General features: G+C 36.5%; 1 protein-coding gene across 9 annotated transcripts in view; it reads left to right on the top strand.

The window, feature by feature from the left end:
* Positions 1-17,600, top strand: part of Eif4g3 (eukaryotic translation initiation factor 4 gamma 3) — a 304,684-nt gene that overhangs the window by 248,147 nt on the left and 38,937 nt on the right. For all 9 annotated transcript variants that reach the window (XM_071617438.1, XM_071617441.1, XM_027937618.2 and 6 more), the window contains 6 exons: positions 4,132-4,329; positions 11,344-11,490; positions 11,905-12,141; positions 13,508-13,612; positions 15,035-15,167; positions 16,008-16,102. In XM_071617438.1, the coding sequence (XP_071473539.1) occupies positions 4,132-4,329; positions 11,344-11,490; positions 11,905-12,141; positions 13,508-13,612; positions 15,035-15,167; positions 16,008-16,102 (915 nt within the window). The remainder of the gene's footprint in view (positions 1-4,131; positions 4,330-11,343; positions 11,491-11,904; positions 12,142-13,507; positions 13,613-15,034; positions 15,168-16,007; positions 16,103-17,600) is intronic.

The following is a 17,600-nucleotide window of genomic DNA, read 5'->3' as shown; positions in this document are numbered from 1 at the left end:
CTTCCAGGAGATCTCCACCTGAGATTTGTCTGCACCGTGCTGCTGTACTGCTTTGGTGCTGGTGCTGCTGGGTTCCTTTGCTTCATCTCTCTGTTCTTTGTGATGCCTAGTTCTAGTTCTGTTGCCTGATTCACTTGCCTGAAATACTGATTTGACCTTTTCTCTTCATCTGAGCTTTCTGATTGATTGATTGATACATACATACATACATACATACATACTAGGGCTTGAGCTCAGGTGTGCTCTACCACTAATCTGTATCTCCAACACTTTTATTTATATTTTTATTTTGAGACAGGATCTCTCTAAGTTGCCATGGCTGTTCTGAAACTTAGGATCCTCCTTTATCAGTCTCCCAGGGTGCTGGGATTATAGGTGTTGCCATACCTAGCTTTATATGTGTTTTATAAAGTAGCACTGAAGAGTCATTTTCTCTCACTACTAATGAACACTAGTCTGATATTTCCAGTTTGTTCTCTCTGTCCCCAAAATAGGAGTTTTCAGTATTAATTCCTTCCTAAGCTGGGCATGGTGGCACACGCATGTAATCTCAGAGACTCAGGAGGCTAAGGCAGGAGGAACACAATTTCAAGGCCAGCTTGGCCAATTTTAGTGAGACTCTGTCTCAGAAACGGATGAGATTGTGGCTTAGTGGTGGGCATGGCCTCTGGGTTTAGTCTCTGGTACCACTCACACAAAAAAAAAAAACTCACAAACTTCTCTGGCATTTGATTGTATATGCTCATTGTGTTTATGGTAAGGATTTAAAATCCTCGGAGAGGGATTTAAGTGTAGAGGGATTAAGAGAGAAAGAGAGAGAGAAAGAGAAAAGCCTTCCTGGGGCTAGGGAGTATCTGAGTGGTAAATGTTTGCCACCCCCAGTACCAAAATCAAACAAACAAGGAATAATCCCTTCCTAAAACATTTTCCTCTTTCTCAAATATCTTCTCCCTTTTCTTTTCACTTAGCCAGCTTTTTCCTTCCTTCATAATCTAGCCCAGTTGTCTTTTCCTTTTGAGGTCATTTCTTGACTAGTTCAGTGCCTGTGACGTACAATAATCCATTTTCTGATGTTGCTTTATCACTTTGTAAATATCTTACCTGTTCAGCTAGGTTTTGATACAGTAACTATGCCTTATATGTCATTTGTACCTAATGTCGAATTTTGTAGACATGAAGTAGAGAATTACAAATGAATGAGGATTTTCAATAAATACTTATTTCCTATTTATTGTCCTTTTTTTCTATGCTTACATTATTTTCTGAAAGTAGAAATAGTTGATGCTCTTTTACTAATATAAAGGTGAGTTTAACATTTTAAACCTGAAAGAAGATACTATCTTGGTTGACTTAAGCCTTTTTTCTTTCTCTCTCTTTTTTTTGGGGGGGGGGGGCAGCGAGGGTACTGGTGATTGACCCTTTACCACTGATCTACATCCCCCCCCATTTTTTTTTTTGAAACACTAAAGTCACTAATTTGCTGAGATTAGCCTCAAACTTTAATCCTCCTCCTCAGCTTCCCAAATTACTGGTATGTCAGGTGTGTGCCACTGTGCCCAACATTTTTTTTTTCTTTTTAAAATCAAAACTGCCTTATTGCTGAAAAATTTGCCAATGTAATTTTTAAAAATTTTTGTTTGATTTATTATCTCCTGCGTAGAGAAAATGTTAGCATTTCTACACAAATTCTAAATATCCTTGTAGTCAAGTATTTTTTAAAAAATAAAATATTAAAAATCTTAAGTTTTTTTAATAAGATTTTGTTATTATATCATGGTTTCTTGCATTCTTACAACTTTTTTTGTCGACGTAATTAACTGAAAGAAACATTTCTTTTTTGTATACATTTCTATTATTGTTGGCAGACACCAACACTAACTGCCACCTCAATCAAAATATAAAACATTTTCATTAGACCTCAGTATTACCTTGTACTTACCCTTTTTCCTCATGCTCATGTCTGGTAATCAGTAATCTGTTCTGTCCCTGTAATGTTTCTTTGAATCATTTTAACCATGGCTTCCCGTACTTAGCATATGTATTTTATATTCACCCATATTATTACACATGTTATGAACTGTTTTTGTGGTTGTTATCTTTTAACTGTCCAGTAGTATTAGTTTGTTTATTCATTTACAGGGTAAACGGTTGCCAGCTTTTGGCAGTGACCACTAAGTTTGCCGTAAATCTTTACATGTAGGGTTTGTGTGAACATAAATTAGTTACTTTGGATGAGTTCCTCGCTGTGGGATTGGTGAATATATATTTACCCTTATTGGAAAATGCCAGTAAAGTTAAATGTTTTCCAGACTGGTTTTAAGTTTTGTGTTTCTGCTGGCAAAGAATGAGAGTCTCAGTTGTTTTTCATTTTCCCCACCATATGCTCTTTCCTACTTTTTAAAGTTTAAGTCGTTCTAATGGATATTCTGTCCGTGTATCATTGTAACTTTAATGACTTTGAACATCTTTTCATGCACTTTTTTGCAATTGCTATATCTTCTCTGGTAAAGTTTCTGTTTATATATTTTGCCCTTTTTCATTGAGTGATATATTTTCTTACTGTTGACTTTTCATAGTTCTTTACATATTCTGAGTTCTCTACATATTTACAGATTTTCTATGATATTCTGTGCTTTATATTCTTATTTTATGACAGTGTTTTTCACAGAAAGCAGCTTTTTATTTTGATGATATTTAGTTTATCAATTTTTACATTTGTGGATTGTGCTTTTGCTGCCATTTCTAGGGAAATCTTTGTGTGACACAAGAATGCAAAGCTTTTTTCCTATGTTGTCTTCTAGAAGTTAATAATTTTAATTTTTATATTTAGTTCTGTGATCCACTTTTACTTGAGTTTTGTAAAAGGTATAAGATATAGATCAATGTTCATCTTTATTTTGAATGTCCGGTCATTCTCTCACAATTTGTTGACTTGACTCTTCACCATTGAATTCCCTTTGCATCTTTGTTGCAAGTCTGTTCATCATATATTTGAGTCTGTTTCTCTATTCTCCATTCTATTCTTTTGAGCTGTGTGTCTATCCTTTGGCCAGTACCACAGTTTTTATTTAGTCCTATATATAATTAATATTGAAATCAGATTATATGAGTTCTCCATTTTCTCCCCCCCAAAACATTGCTCAGGCTTTTCTCTTTGGGTCTCTTTCGTCAGTGATTTATTGTTTTTGCCATACAGCTCCTGTGAATATTTTATTAGATTTTTATCAAGCTTTTTTTGTTGTTGTTTTTGATTTTGATGTTATAGTAAATGGCACTTTAACAAATTTTTATTTATTTGCACTTGTCAGTGTACCCTGTAATTGCTAGACTGACTTATTATAGTAGCTCATTTTGTAGATTGTTTATCGTTTTTCTACGTACACAATTACATCATCTTTAAAGTATTTCTTCCTTTCTAATTTGTACACTTTATTTCTTTTTCTTTGTCTTATTGCACTAATTAGCATCTCCAGTATGATGTTGAATAGGAATGGTAAGGACAGATATTTTTGCTTTGTCCCCAATCTTAGCAGAAAGGTCTGAATCTTTTACCATTAAATAGGGTTTTAGATTCCCTTTTTCTAGCTGAGGCAAGTTTCTTTCATTCCTAATTTGATGAGTGTTTCTAAAATATCATTTTAAAAGACTCTTGCCTAGTATTTCATAACATAATTTATATTACACTGTAATTTAGAAAAAATCCTATAGTTACACATTGAAGTTATTTTCTACAAAGGATTATGATAGAAATTATTGTATCTAAAATCTTTTTACCTATCACTAAGGGCACATCCACAGTTTCATAACTTTTGATACATATTGTCACATTGGCGTTGGAAATGTCCCCAAAAGGGCTGTTCACTGATAGAGTGTGCTCTTGAGATGCACAAGGCCCTGGGTTCAATCCCCACCACCAAAAAGAAGAAAATAAATAGACAATATTCTTGCCAACAAAGTTTAAATGTATTTAGTTCCTAGAGTTCTCATCATCAGTCAAAAAAAAAAGGTTGGATAATTTTTTATAAATTGCTAAAATAAATGTTTTAATAAATTATATTTTTAAAATCCTTCCAGAATGCATCTTATTGTCATAGTTAGGGTAATGTTCTTTTCTTCTTTGTGATTCTTTAGGAACTTTTTAGAAAAGTTCGAAGTATCTTAAATAAATTGACACCACAGATGTTCAACCAACTGATGAAGCAAGTGTCAGGACTAACTGTTGACACAGAGGAGCGGCTAAAAGGAGTCATTGACCTGGTCTTTGAGAAGGCTATTGATGAACCCAGTTTCTCTGTGGCTTACGCAAACATGTGTCGATGTCTAGTAACGGTAAGAAGAAAGGAAGGAGTAAAACCAGAAATCTCCGAGAGGTATATTCTCCCCTCACTACACATTCTTCCCAGAAATCTTAATGGGGCAATGTAAAGGGGAGAATATATTTTTAGCACTTATTAATATCCTTATTGGATAAAAGAAACTTACCTTATTAAAATATATCCACAGGGAGGGGACATGGAGAGCAGGGTGAAGTGGGCATGAAGTAGTCCTGTCAGCATAAGGGAGATGGAGCTGCTGTGGCAGGGCCCTTGCCTGGCCTGTGAGCCCCTGGGCTCAATCTCCACTGCCTCAGAAAATAAATTAGTAATGTGAAATTATTGTGTAGGAATCAAGTTTCCTGGGACATCATGTTATATAGTATTAAAGCAACATTTCACTGAATTTGAAATTAAGTAACTTTTTAGTTTTAATTATAGCTTTTATGAAAACAAAAAGGATGGTTTTCTTACGGTTAAAAGGTTTAAAACTGATAATTTCATCTTTTAGAAACTGTTAGGTTTATCTTTACATCATCCATAGCTCTTATTTCTCCACATCCTGTCCAAACTAGGAAAACAGGATGGGAGACCAATTTCTGATTGGTGTTCATTGTACTCCAGGTATTCTGCAATCATAAAATGCCACATTCCACCTGTGTTTTCTCTTTTACTGTTACCAAGGTACTTGTGTCAGAAATGCATGTCGTTTAACATTCGGGATTTTTCTTAATTATCACAACTTATTATCATCATACCTTGCTTCTTAGAAACAAGCTGTGAAAATGCAAAAGTCTGTTGTTCTACCAATATTTTTGAGTATCTGTGTCAAAGGTAGGTAAATCTGTTTGGATTTGGAAAAAGTAACATCTTCTATCTTTAAGGAAGTTCAAAATACATAATTGGAAAAAAAAAACAGTATTTGTGAGGGGAAAAAAAACATGTTTGTGATGTTACAGTTTGTTGAGTGTGATTGAATAATTTAGACAAAATATAAATTAGACAAAAACGAAATCATTGTGTTAGTGAAAAGATAAACTTGTATGAAGCAAATAATGTGTTGGTCCTGAGGTGGTGTGGATAGGGGAATAGGTAAAGAGAAGAAAGAATGTGTTCCAGGAAGGTGCCTGTTTGAAGCAGTAAGCATTTGATGATGGTTACAGTCCTAACTTTGAATTCTTACACTTCTGAGTTTAAAATGTAAACTTTAAAAGTAAATTTCAAATTCCTACTCTGCCACTTGCAAACTTTTTAACCTTATTTAATATTCTTGGTTACAGTCCCTAACCCCAAAATAAATAAAGGAGAATAGTTAATCATCTCTTTAAGCCTCAGATTTTAATCCCTAAAATAAGATTGATTCATGCAATTTATGGTATTGCCAGGATAAAGTAAGTAAATGAGTTAATTATTTAATGCTAGAATGAACTAAAATACTCAATGAACTAGATCAGTAGTCTCAATTGGGGCCTCCCTCCACCCCCCAATTGCTGGGAATTAAAGCTCTCTACCATTTAAGAATACATTTTTGAGAAAGACTTTTTTAATTTATAAAGCAAAGTGATATAATGGATTTGGCTTTCCAAAATTGCTTTGTAAATAGGACATGTATGCACCTGTATACACATACATATGCACAGGGACACGATATACACAGGTGCCTCCTCCATCAAAGCCTACCTAGGTAAAATACCACGTAAGGCTTACAAATAGCAATGGTAAGTCATGCCTGTGGGGTATGTCTCTGCCTTTGCTTGTTCAATTACAAATGACTGAAGGTGCCTGCAAAATCCCTCTTTACAAACAACAAAACATTTAACTAGAATTTAGCACCACTTTTAGGAGGAAAACACTTCAAATATGAGGCAAATGGAGAAAAGTGGTCAAGAGAAATTTCCTATATCTAAATATGTACATAAATATAATTTTTAATTGGATAATTGCAACGTTAAATTGCTATGCTTTTGTTTCAACCATAATTGAAATGGAAGTTTCCATCTCAGAACCCCTCTAGAATATTGGCTCCTGAGGACAAAGGCTTTTTTCTTTTGTATTCACTGCTTAATTCCCCTTGCCTAGGATACTTCCTGGCACAAAATAGACCCTTGGACTGTGTTGTGAGTGAGTGGGTGAGTGCTTGAAATGAAAGAAAACCAATTGGAAGAAGTTTCTTTGATGCTACTGACTACTTTCGTTGCTTTCTATCTCTGTTATGGCAGACATGCTACCTCAGCTACAAAGAATTCTCTGTTACGTGAGATCCAAAACTTGTAGTGTTGTTACATTAAGTGCTTAAAGGCAAATCATCTGAAAAGTGACAAAATAGACTGAGAAGGCAATTGAGATAGTAAAACCTCAAACATATTTAAATCCCTGAAGGGTCTAGGGGTTCAGCTCAGCAGTAGAGTGAACTCATCTAGCATGCACAAGGCCCTGAGTTCCAGCCCTACCACCAAAAAGAAGAAGAAAAGAAAAACAAAGGTAAAGAGAGAAGGCAAGCCCGCCAACCAGCTTGCAATTACAGACATGAAAAGCCAGCCTTAGCAAAGTATGTTGCCAGAGCAATAGGAGGGTTAGTGATATGTGGCTGACCCAAATGAAGGTCACAAATGTGTTGAAGGAAAGATTGATCGAAATGACTTAGCTTTTCTTAACTGACCCCGCTTTTGAATTGTATGTGCATCGCTTACCACTGTCTCTTTGAGTATATCTTTTTTTTTTTTTTTAGTTGTCAATGGACCTTTATTTTATTTATTGATATGTGGTGCTGAGAATCGAACCTAGTGCCTCATACATGCTAGGCAAGCACTCTGCCACTGAGCCACAACCCCAGCCCCTTCTGAGTATATCTAGTGAAGATATATTTTGATGTCTATGTTCACAATATGAGTAGTCTGATATGTATTTGGCAGGTGACTTACTAAGATCAGAAAATAGCCACTGATACATAGTATATTACCATGGATTCCTGTCATATTTGAACAGTGGCCTTATTGCTGTTCACATTTAAGAGTAAAACGTACTATAGAAACCAGTTTTAGGGTTAGCACATAAGTGTTATTTGGTTATATTATACTGGTTGTTCCAAATACTTCACCTTAGACTAGCATATACTTATGCAGCAAAATTGTCAGTGGACCTTGGGTTACCACTAGCATCTATATGTTCTGAGATAGCAGTGAAAATAGTATGCTAACCAAGGTCAAAGCCTGAACCTCCATTTTCTTTTTGACTATTATAATTATTGCACAAATGATAGCCTTTGATGGTTCTCTGTTAGTTTGATCCTTTTGGGAATAAGGATTGTCTGCCCTCAACACTGACAAATATGTTAGTAGTACAAATTCTGCTGTTGCCTTTGGAAGGTGACTAGGTTAGATGAGGTCACAGAGTTAGAGCACTTTTAGTTATAGGTTAGTGCTGTTGTAACAGGAAGAGATACCGAAGCTGCTTCTCCTTTGTATGTGAAGATATAGGGAGAAGTCAACTGTTCAGGCCAGGAAATGGGTCCTCAGCGTATCTGCCAGCATCTTGATTTCTGACTTCTCAGCCTCCAGAACTGTGAGAAATAAATATCTGTTGTTTAAGCCACCAGTCTGTGTTATTTTTTATAGCAGCCCAAGTATACTAAAGCAAATAGTCTTCATGTTCTTCCCCAGCTAACCAATTTCAGTGGGTTTCTGATCAGCCAGTATCCAGCAAATAACACATTTTGACTTAATGTCATAATTCTGTTGAATTTATCTTCTCTTAATGATCCCAGATTTTTTTTTTTTTTACCATGAATCACTGTTCTCAGAGGATATGTTCTCACTGATCCATTTCCATTTTTGCACAGCCTAGTCAACTATCCCCAGAGGACATTAAGATCATGTTCCAAAGAAGTCTTTTTAGGGAGCTGTGTAGATAGTCATTGATTTAGGAGGGGTGTGTGTGTGTGTGTTTCCCCCGAACATGTACTGTTCTCCTGCTTATTTGGTTTTGGTACTTCTGTGTGAATGTGTCTAAATTGCTTATGCATAATCACATATTTTTTAATGTCCTGTACCAATGAAATTTCCCTTGACCATCATTTGGGGATAGCAGATGGTTCAATTCTCTTGCTTTTCATTCTTCTCTTCTTATTGCTTAGTGAGCTAGCTATTGCTTATGTTCTTTCTTGTTAGCTCTGTTATTATAAAATAGATGACTCTTAATTTTTAATTATAGGTATGTCAAATACAGTTTCAGGTGTTTAAATACAGCTTTATTAGTTGTTGATTGAGCCTTTACTATATGGCAGCCACTACTGTTTGCTTTACCTAGACTATCTATTTAATCTTCCCAACAGCCTTAAGAGACAGATGTTATCATCCCCATTTGTGAATGAAACAGATTAATTGAAGCTAAATAACCTGACCAAAGTCACATAACATTGCTAGAATGACAACTGTCTCCAAATCTCCTGTTTCAACAGCTATTTTATACTGTCCTTCATTTACAACATCTTGGAAATGAAGGGACTGAGTCTTAATGAATTAAGTTATTGAAGTACACACAGTTGATTTTATAGAGCAGAGATTTAGACCCTGATTTTGTTGACTCAGAATTCAGTAGTCTTTCAGTTTTAATGTTCTAAACACTTGTTGTAGCTTACTTAACTGACTTATTAATTAAAGTGTTTCCACAAAATCTGTTTTATTGTATGCTCAAAGCTGTTCTCCCTGTTGGACACAGGTACTATACTTCCTTTGTTTTTGATGTTGAAACTGAAAGGTGGATTAAAAGAATTGCCTTTGTGTATATAGCAAGTGAGCGAATCTTTTGATTCTTAACCTAATTCTTTCAACATTGCTTCCCTACTCCTAAGGGGTTAAAAGAATTGATGAGAGATCATTCTTTACCATGAATTTAAAGCACAACTCCCATGACTTCCTTGCCTCATTTGATTTCTGTTTCTGTCACCCAAATCATCACAAGTTATATTTATTTCATTTTTCTGACTGATTGAGGGGCATTAACTCTGGTCCCTCTCACCATATGGTGTGACATGGGTTTTCTTTTTGCCCACATTTCTCCCACTTTCTGCACAGTAACTCCATAATGCAGAAAGCATCTCATTCGGGTTGATAGATTATGCCCAGAGCATTTTTATCTGTCAGTTATATACTTAATGTACTTGATGTTAGTGAATATGACAAGAAGATGGAGAGGACAGTATGGTTTTTTTTTTTTTTTTTTAACTTGAGTTCCTGTATAGCAGTAAATTGGATATAAGTAAATTTTTAGAACCATTAGTTTGTTCTAGAACCTAAGTCACATTGGTACCAGTCTGTTTATGGATGTACTTTATGATACATCCCATTTTCTTTGGCATTTCTTAGTCAATGTATTATCATGTATTTTCGGTCTTGTATTTTAGAAGATGAAGTCCCCTTTGGCTTTTGCTTTGGAAAACTGTTTCTTTTGTATAGCATTTCTCAAAGGTTGATGAACTCCTGAGCCTGCTTATGGGACTATGGAGTAAGCCTGTGAAATGAACTATACTTGCTTGTATTTCTTTGGCTTGAATTTTATATTAGCTTTACTGTAGTTGTCTAAAAAACTTATTTGCTGATGTTCCCCTCTTTCTAAGTTAATATTTCCTGTTGAAAGAGGAACCTGGTGCCTCAGTTGATTAGAACTAGATATATTAAATAATCTTCCATTTGCAATAGGGAACATATGGGAGGGTGGTCCATCAGTGTGGCACAGCTACACCATAGCTTTGTGCCCTCCATTCTCAAGAACTTCTCTAACTATTTAGCCTCAATCAGCTATCCAAGTCCATTCTGTTTGAAAATATTAACTGTTTTGTGAATAGAAATAGAGTGTCTCTTCTTTTTCACCATTTTCTCCCATTAAAGCCTAGAGTAAAGAGCAAGTATTCATTTTAGAATTTAGGGATCCATTTTGTGATTCTAGAAAAGCCATTTTGCCGTGTTATACAACAGCTATTCAAAATTGTGCTGGGGAGTCATATGTAAAATAAAATATTATACTCAGAATCATTGCTATAATATGATACATATATATGTGGTGGGCAGGGGGCGGGCATTCTTGGGATGGGGCCTTGTGCATGCAAGGCATGCACTCTACCAACTGAGCTATATCCCTAGCCCTGCTACATATTTTTTTTTCTTGAGACAGGGTTTTATTAAGTTGTCCAGGCTAGCCTCAAACTTGTGGTCCTCCTGTCTCAGGTTCCCAAGTAGCCATTATTACAGTCATATGCCGCTACATCTGGCTTTCTTTGTATTCTTAACATGTTCATAAGACTATCTCTGTGTTTAGCTACAAGTAAGCTTGAGGATATGAGCTAGGTGGTTACTAGAAACCAGTTATTATTGGATGTGGTACATCTTACCTCCAAATGGCCCATTTCTTCTCTGGGTCTTTGTATATGTCAAAAGAATATTTCTAATGAAACCATTTGTTAGGCTAATTTTGGAGAAATAGTATATTCTTTTGGCACAAAAGAAGTGACTAGTTAACATACTACTGATGAACAGGGTGAGTGCTGGAATTATTATTAGGACATTTCTCCTGAGAAAAGATATTTTAGAAGTCCCCAAACGTCTTGTCTTCTACTTCTTCCTAGAGTAATGATCTCTAGGAAGTTCTCTCCTCTGGCCTTGAAATTCTCCCCTATCTTATGTCATTTTTATTTCTTTAAACCAAAATGCTTACAATGGTAATTTAAAGAATTAAAATTATAACCCTTCAGAGTTAGAAGTCTAAATAAGTGCAGGGTTGTAACTAATGATATGACAAGAAGCCTAAGTCAGCTGGAAGCATGGACATAAAAGATATGTTACATTTGTGTGAGAATCCGTATATATTAAGTTTCAAACCATCTTAACACTGAATCATGAAATGCCTGAAATTTAAGTTGTATAGGGTTATAGCATGCTTACCTGTAGTGCAGTCAGCATTGTTTTGCACAATAAAGAAAACAGGTGTTTTTTATGCCTTTAATCTTGCTCTTTTGCGTTTTCCTATCTGGATACAGCTGAAAGTACCCATGGCAGACAAGCCTGGCAACACAGTAAATTTCCGGAAGCTGCTACTAAACCGCTGCCAGAAGGAGTTTGAAAAGGATAAAGCAGACGATGATGTCTTTGAGAAGAAGCAGAAAGAACTGGAAGCTGCCAGTGCTGTAAGTGATTTCACAGAAAAACAATGCTGTTTGCTTTGAGTATTATCAAATAGAATTTTCTCCTTTTCTCTTTGAGAAGAGGCCTATAGACTTTTCTTTTCTTGCAGAGGTGCCGTACTGATGTTTAGGAGAATGCTTCATTCCTTTTAGTGTGAAGTATTAAAACAACTCAACCCTCAAAGCCAGTTTTAATATTCATTCTAAGCCTGGACTTCAGAGAAGGTCACTGAGTTCTAGAAATCTGAAATGGATGCAAACTTTTAGGGATGTTCTGTTTTCTGATGAGTAGGTCTGTAGTTATTATCATTTTCAAGGGCATCTCACCCCCAGAAAGAGTAAGGCCCACAGACCTTGATGTCTCTTGGTGGGACAGTGTTCATCTTCAAGATGCTGTTATTCTTTCTGGTACAACAGCCAGAAGAGAAGACGAGGCTTCATGATGAACTAGAAGAAGCCAAGGACAAAGCCCGACGGAGATCTATTGGTAACATCAAATTTATTGGAGAACTGTTTAAACTCAAAATGCTCACCGAAGCCATCATGCATGACTGTGTGGTGAAACTGCTCAAGAACCATGATGAAGAATCCCTGGAGTGCCTGTGTCGCCTACTCACCACTATCGGCAAAGACCTAGACTTTGAGAAAGCGAAGGTAAAAATCCAGAAACTCAGAAGCCTTTAGCAGGCAGTCTTTGTTGGTTGCAAAAAACTTAAGCTGTCAACAGAAGTGTTGCATTTTACCCCAACAATCTACTCTTTGTTTTTCTTATTTTGTTCCACTCATTGTCATTGATTAAATGACAGTGCTCTTTACCACATTTGCATTAAAGTTAGAGGTAAGGAGCATCCAGTTTGTAGAGTATTCATGTATTTGTCCCTTGTTCTTTTTTCTCTACTTCATGACCATTTTATAGTTCAGTTGTTTGTATGGCAAACAAATCAACTGTGTATACTTCAATAAGTTAATTCATTGAGACTCAGTCCCTTCATTTCCAAGATGTTATAAATGAAGGAGAATATAAAATAGCTGTTCAAACAAGAGTTTTGGAGACAGTCATCATTCTAGCTTTAATTAATCTGTTTCATTCATTGGATAATAACATCTATCTCTTAGGGCTGTTGGGAGGATTAAATAGATAGTCTAAATAGATAGGCAAACAGAAGTGGCTGCCATATGGTAAGGGAAGAATAGCTACCATGGGCTAGGCCTGATGGTGATGAAGAAATAAAGAAGTCCCAGTAGCTTGCTTAAGTCTGCGGTCTGATTACTGACACGATTATTCAATCAGAACATAAGAAAACATTAAAAATACTGTAATCCACACCTAGCATTGTGCTGTCCACAAGGAATGTGGAAATTAGAAATAGTTGAAAGAAGACAATGTCAGAGCTGGGCATGATGGCACATACCTATAATCCCAGCACATTAGTGAGATCCTGTCTCAAAACAAAAAATTAAAAGGGTTGGGGATATAACTCAGTGATAAAGTGCCCATGGGTTCAATCCCCACTACCTAAATAAATAATAATGGTTATTATGTCATAAACGTTTTATAACCTCTGTGTCAGCTAGTATTATGTATGGTTATAAGAGAACAACCCCCCACATCTATCACTTATACAGAGTTGGGGTTTATTTCTCCGTAGGTAACAAAGTTCAAAGGCACACAGTTCCAGCTTACCATCTTAGCATTCCTAAGGCATAACCCTGGTCCTTGTTCTCAGTAGAAGACAGGAAAGGAACAAAGTACAGTCACATCTCTCTTAAGGAAGGTTTCAGAGCTACAGTACAACTTCTTATTTATATTTTGGCCTGTAATTAATCACATCACCAAAGTCATCTGCTTGGGAGCCTAGAAAATGTAGTCTTTAGTTTGTTGGTCATATGCTCAATTAAAAATGGTACCATTACTTTTGACTGTAAGCTGTTGTTCCTAACTGCTAATCTGCAATTTTAAATTAGCATTTAACATTTGAATTTGTCATCCAGGAATACTAGTGATTTTTGTCTTTTGCAGCCGCGTATGGACCAGTACTTTAATCAGATGGAGAAAATTGTAAAAGAAAGAAAAACCTCATCTAGGATTCGATTCATGCTGCAAGATGTGATAGACCTACGGCTGGTAAGTAAGAGAAAAAAATAAATTAGCCTGCCATTCCAGTCTCTTTGGGTTAAGTAAGGATGTCCTATTATTTATAAGCATTAAAAACTTAATGTTTTTGCTTCAGGGCTTAGAACTTGATCTGGCAGACCTCCATAAGGAAGTTACATGAAAGAATAAAAGGTCTCTTGCCTATTACATGTTTCTTCTTAGTCCAGTTATCAAACACATTACGGTTTTGAAATTGACCATTCTGAATTCAAACTGTGGTCAGTTGAATAATAGTCTTTGTAAGCTAAATAATCAGAAAGTCTCATCTTCACAATGACACATTTAACTTCACCGAGGCTTACATTGTTAATCTCTAAAACTGAGAATGCTGCCTACCTTGCAGTTTTGTTGTAAAGATTGAATGAGATAACAGTGTCGGTGTTTTCTTCTCTGCTGTTTTTCCTGTAGACCTTCCTGTTCTGCTGCTTTTTTTCCTCCTTTCAAATACCAGAGTTGGGGTTTATTTCTCCTTATATAAACAAAGTTCAAAGGCACACAGTTCCAGCTTAACATCTTAGCATTCCTAAGGCATAACCCTGGTCCTTGTTCTCAGTAGAAGACAGGAAAGGAGCAAAGTACAGTCACATCTCTCTTAAGGAAGGTTTCAGAGCTACAGTACAACTTCTTATTCATATTTTGGCCTGTTTTCATTCCTGTCACCTCTTTGTCTTAGTTTAATTCTGATAGGGACTGTCCTGCAGCTGAAGATGAATATGGGTACCATCTCTCTGTCTCGCATGCAGGCCAGTTAGCACTCATGGAGGTTAGCATGTTTTGCTAACCCCAGATGAGACCTTAGGATCCTTCTTATAACCAAAGTTCTTCCCAGCTAATCAGAATTTGCATATTATTAAACTGGTTTCCAGCCATGCCCACAAATCACTTTTATCAGGTTTTGGAACTGTGTTTGAGAATGGAAGGGAGGAGTGTAATTATACAGAGACAGCTTTCGTCCCTACAGAGGGGAAACCGGAGGGTGGCATTGTATGCACTTAGTGTCAGTACCAGAATAACAGTGTTGAAGGAGGAAGCCTACTACTCATCCTTGATTTAGAGCCTCTCTGAAATATGATATGACCTGAGTAGCAAAATGCCTGATTATGTCAGTGCCAAGGAATCCTTATTCTTCTTGATTCCTTATCCCTCTCTGCCTGTGAATTGTAGAAAATGATGGTAAAATACATTTGGCCCAGCTGGACGGGGTTGATTAAGGAGAATTTAATTCTGTTGCTCTATTCTCCAGACTCCATGTAGTGTCATATATGAGACAGAAACTGCCATAATTTCAGATTTATAGGTAGCTTATACTTTTCCAGCAGTACATACATTTTAAAGATTTTTCAATTTTATTTCCAGTTATCTCATTAGTAACCTTATTTTCTACTTTTATAGTGTAATTGGGTATCTCGAAGAGCAGATCAAGGACCTAAAACTATTGAACAGATTCACAAAGAGGCCAAAATAGAAGAACAAGAAGAGCAGAGGAAGGTCCAACAGCTCATGACCAAAGAAAAGAGAAGACCAGGTAAGGGTGGAAGGCCACTGAGCTTGGAAGAACCTGGGAATCTGAGGGGTAGATATGTAAGAATTCTTTATTCAAGTGTGAAATGAGACCACTGAGAATAACCCAAAGAATGAGAGTGGCAATTGTTAAGTGAACCATTTTCCTCTAGAGATCAGTCATTGCTTATATGGAGTGGTGCACGCCTGTAACCCAATGACTCAGGAGGCTGAGGCAGGAGGATCACAAGTTCAAGGCCAACCTCAGCAATTTAACGAGGCCCTATATCAAAATAAAAAGGCTGGGAATGTGGCTCAGTGATTAAACATCCCCAGGTTAAATCCTCAGTACCAAAAAGAAAGAAAGAAATAGAAAAAAATAATTTCCGTCTAACTTTTCACAAAGTATTCTAGTCATTAACTGCAAAGACCAGGTGTGGCCCTGCCTTGCCCACACTGAGTATTCATTTGTGTCATTTGGTTTTTTTAATAGGTCAGTCTGGTTCATGGAGAGCCAATATAAGCAGAGGACTCTGCTTGATATTTTCATTCTGTGGGCACTAAAGGGCCTATCATCAGTACTTGCACAGCTTCTTTTGTCTTTTTCCTTGGTTTTGATTGAGCTGGCTGAGTTGAAAATATTGCTCTCGGGCTGGGGTTGTAGCTCAGTGGTTGAGTGCTTGCCTGGCATATGTGAGGCACTGGGTTCATCCTGAGTACCACATAAATAAATAAAGATATTGTGTCCATCTACAACTAAAACAAAAAGTGTGTTTGTGTGTGTGTGTGTGTGTGTGTGTGTATTGCTCACTCTTTCTAATGACTTGGGATAATGAGAGACTGGCTCACTCTGTTCTCCCTGTAGGTGTTCAGAGAGTGGATGAAGGTGGGTGGAACACGGTACAAGGGGCCAAGAACAGTCGAGTACTTGACCCCTCAAAATTCCTGAAAATTACTAAGGTGAGTGTGACCTTTAAAATTTAATTTACAACAATTCTGCCATGAGTCTCAAAAGTACTTGCTCATAAAAAAATAACCACATTGCAAAGCAAAAACAAAACCACATTGCATATTTTGGGGCATGGTTGTTTGGGGACAGATACTTTTCTACAAGTTAGTATTGTTCAGTGTATTCTACATACCTGTCTTAGCACTAGTTCATTTTATTTCTGAGTTTCTTCTTTTTTAAATATATATTTTTTAGTTGTAGAGGATCGAACCCAGTGCCTCACATGTGTTACACAAGCTACAGACTCAATCCTATGAGTTTTCTAAAGAGGAAATACCTGGGTTAATCCCATCCACTTGGAGGCTGAGGCAGGAGTATCGAGAGTTCAAAGCCAGCCTCAGCAAAAGCCAGGCGCTAAACAATTCATTGAGACCATTCTCTAAATAAAATACAAAATAGGGCTGGGGATGTGGCTCAGTGGCCAAGTGCCTCTGCAGTCCCCAGAACCCAAAAAAATTTAACCAGGAGGGCTGGAATTGTGGCTCAGTGGTAGAGTGCTTGCCTGGCATGTGTGAGGCACAGGGTTTGATCCTCAGCACCACATATAAATAAGAAAAAGATCAGTTGACAACTAAAAAAATTAATATATTTTTTAAATTTAACCAGGAAAGATATTAAATTCCATATCCAAGGACTAAAAGAATTCACAGAGAGCCTATTAGAAATCATTCTATAATAAATATTTAATATATTCTCCCTTCCTCTCTCTTGAGAACTCATGGGTAGGAAGAAGAAAAAAGTTTCTTTTAGCAGATGTTTCTAGCAGTAGGAGTCGATAACTATAAGTAGGGCGAAGAATTTAAGGGAATGTTAAATTTGGTAAAAGTGAACACCGGCACAACCCAGGGGTTTGTGCAGATGGTTTGCGAGTCTCTCAAGACCCTTACTTGTAATTGGTTTTCCAGGGTTCTCACGACTGGCAGCCTGCCAGCAGAGTGCTGAGCACAACCTAAAACTAATGTGAAAACACCAAATGAGAAAAGATAACTGACAAAAAATTAAAAGAGTCAGAAAACTGGATAATAAAACATACAAATGAACTAAGTCATTTGTATCTTCATGGTTTTGTCGAAGCTTTGCTTCAGAATAAAGCATTCCCCTTCAGAATGTCTTGATGTAATTCACTATAATCATATTCTCTAGGATTCTGGTATATTCTTGTAGTTGTTGCTTAGGTCACAGAGCAGGACTTTCGCTTCTCAATACAAATTGATTCCCATCCATTTCCAGCAGAAGACAATTTTAATTAAAGCCTTACATTTAAAAAATTGCTCTAGCATCAATTCAGCTGATACCTAATAACAACATTTTTGTTTTTAAATATTACATTTTTGTGCATGAACATGATAAGGAACAATTCTGGAATCAATCCTCCACATCACTACTGTCCTATTTTGAAAAATAAGTAAAATTGTGTGTTAATAAAATTTGTGTATTCAGATAATGTAT

This window comes from Marmota flaviventris, chromosome 10 (genome assembly GCF_047511675.1).
Source record: "Marmota flaviventris isolate mMarFla1 chromosome 10, mMarFla1.hap1, whole genome shotgun sequence".
Classification (NCBI taxonomy): Eukaryota; Metazoa; Chordata; class Mammalia; order Rodentia; family Sciuridae; genus Marmota; species Marmota flaviventris.
This window is presented reverse-complemented; position numbering and strand designations above follow the sequence as displayed.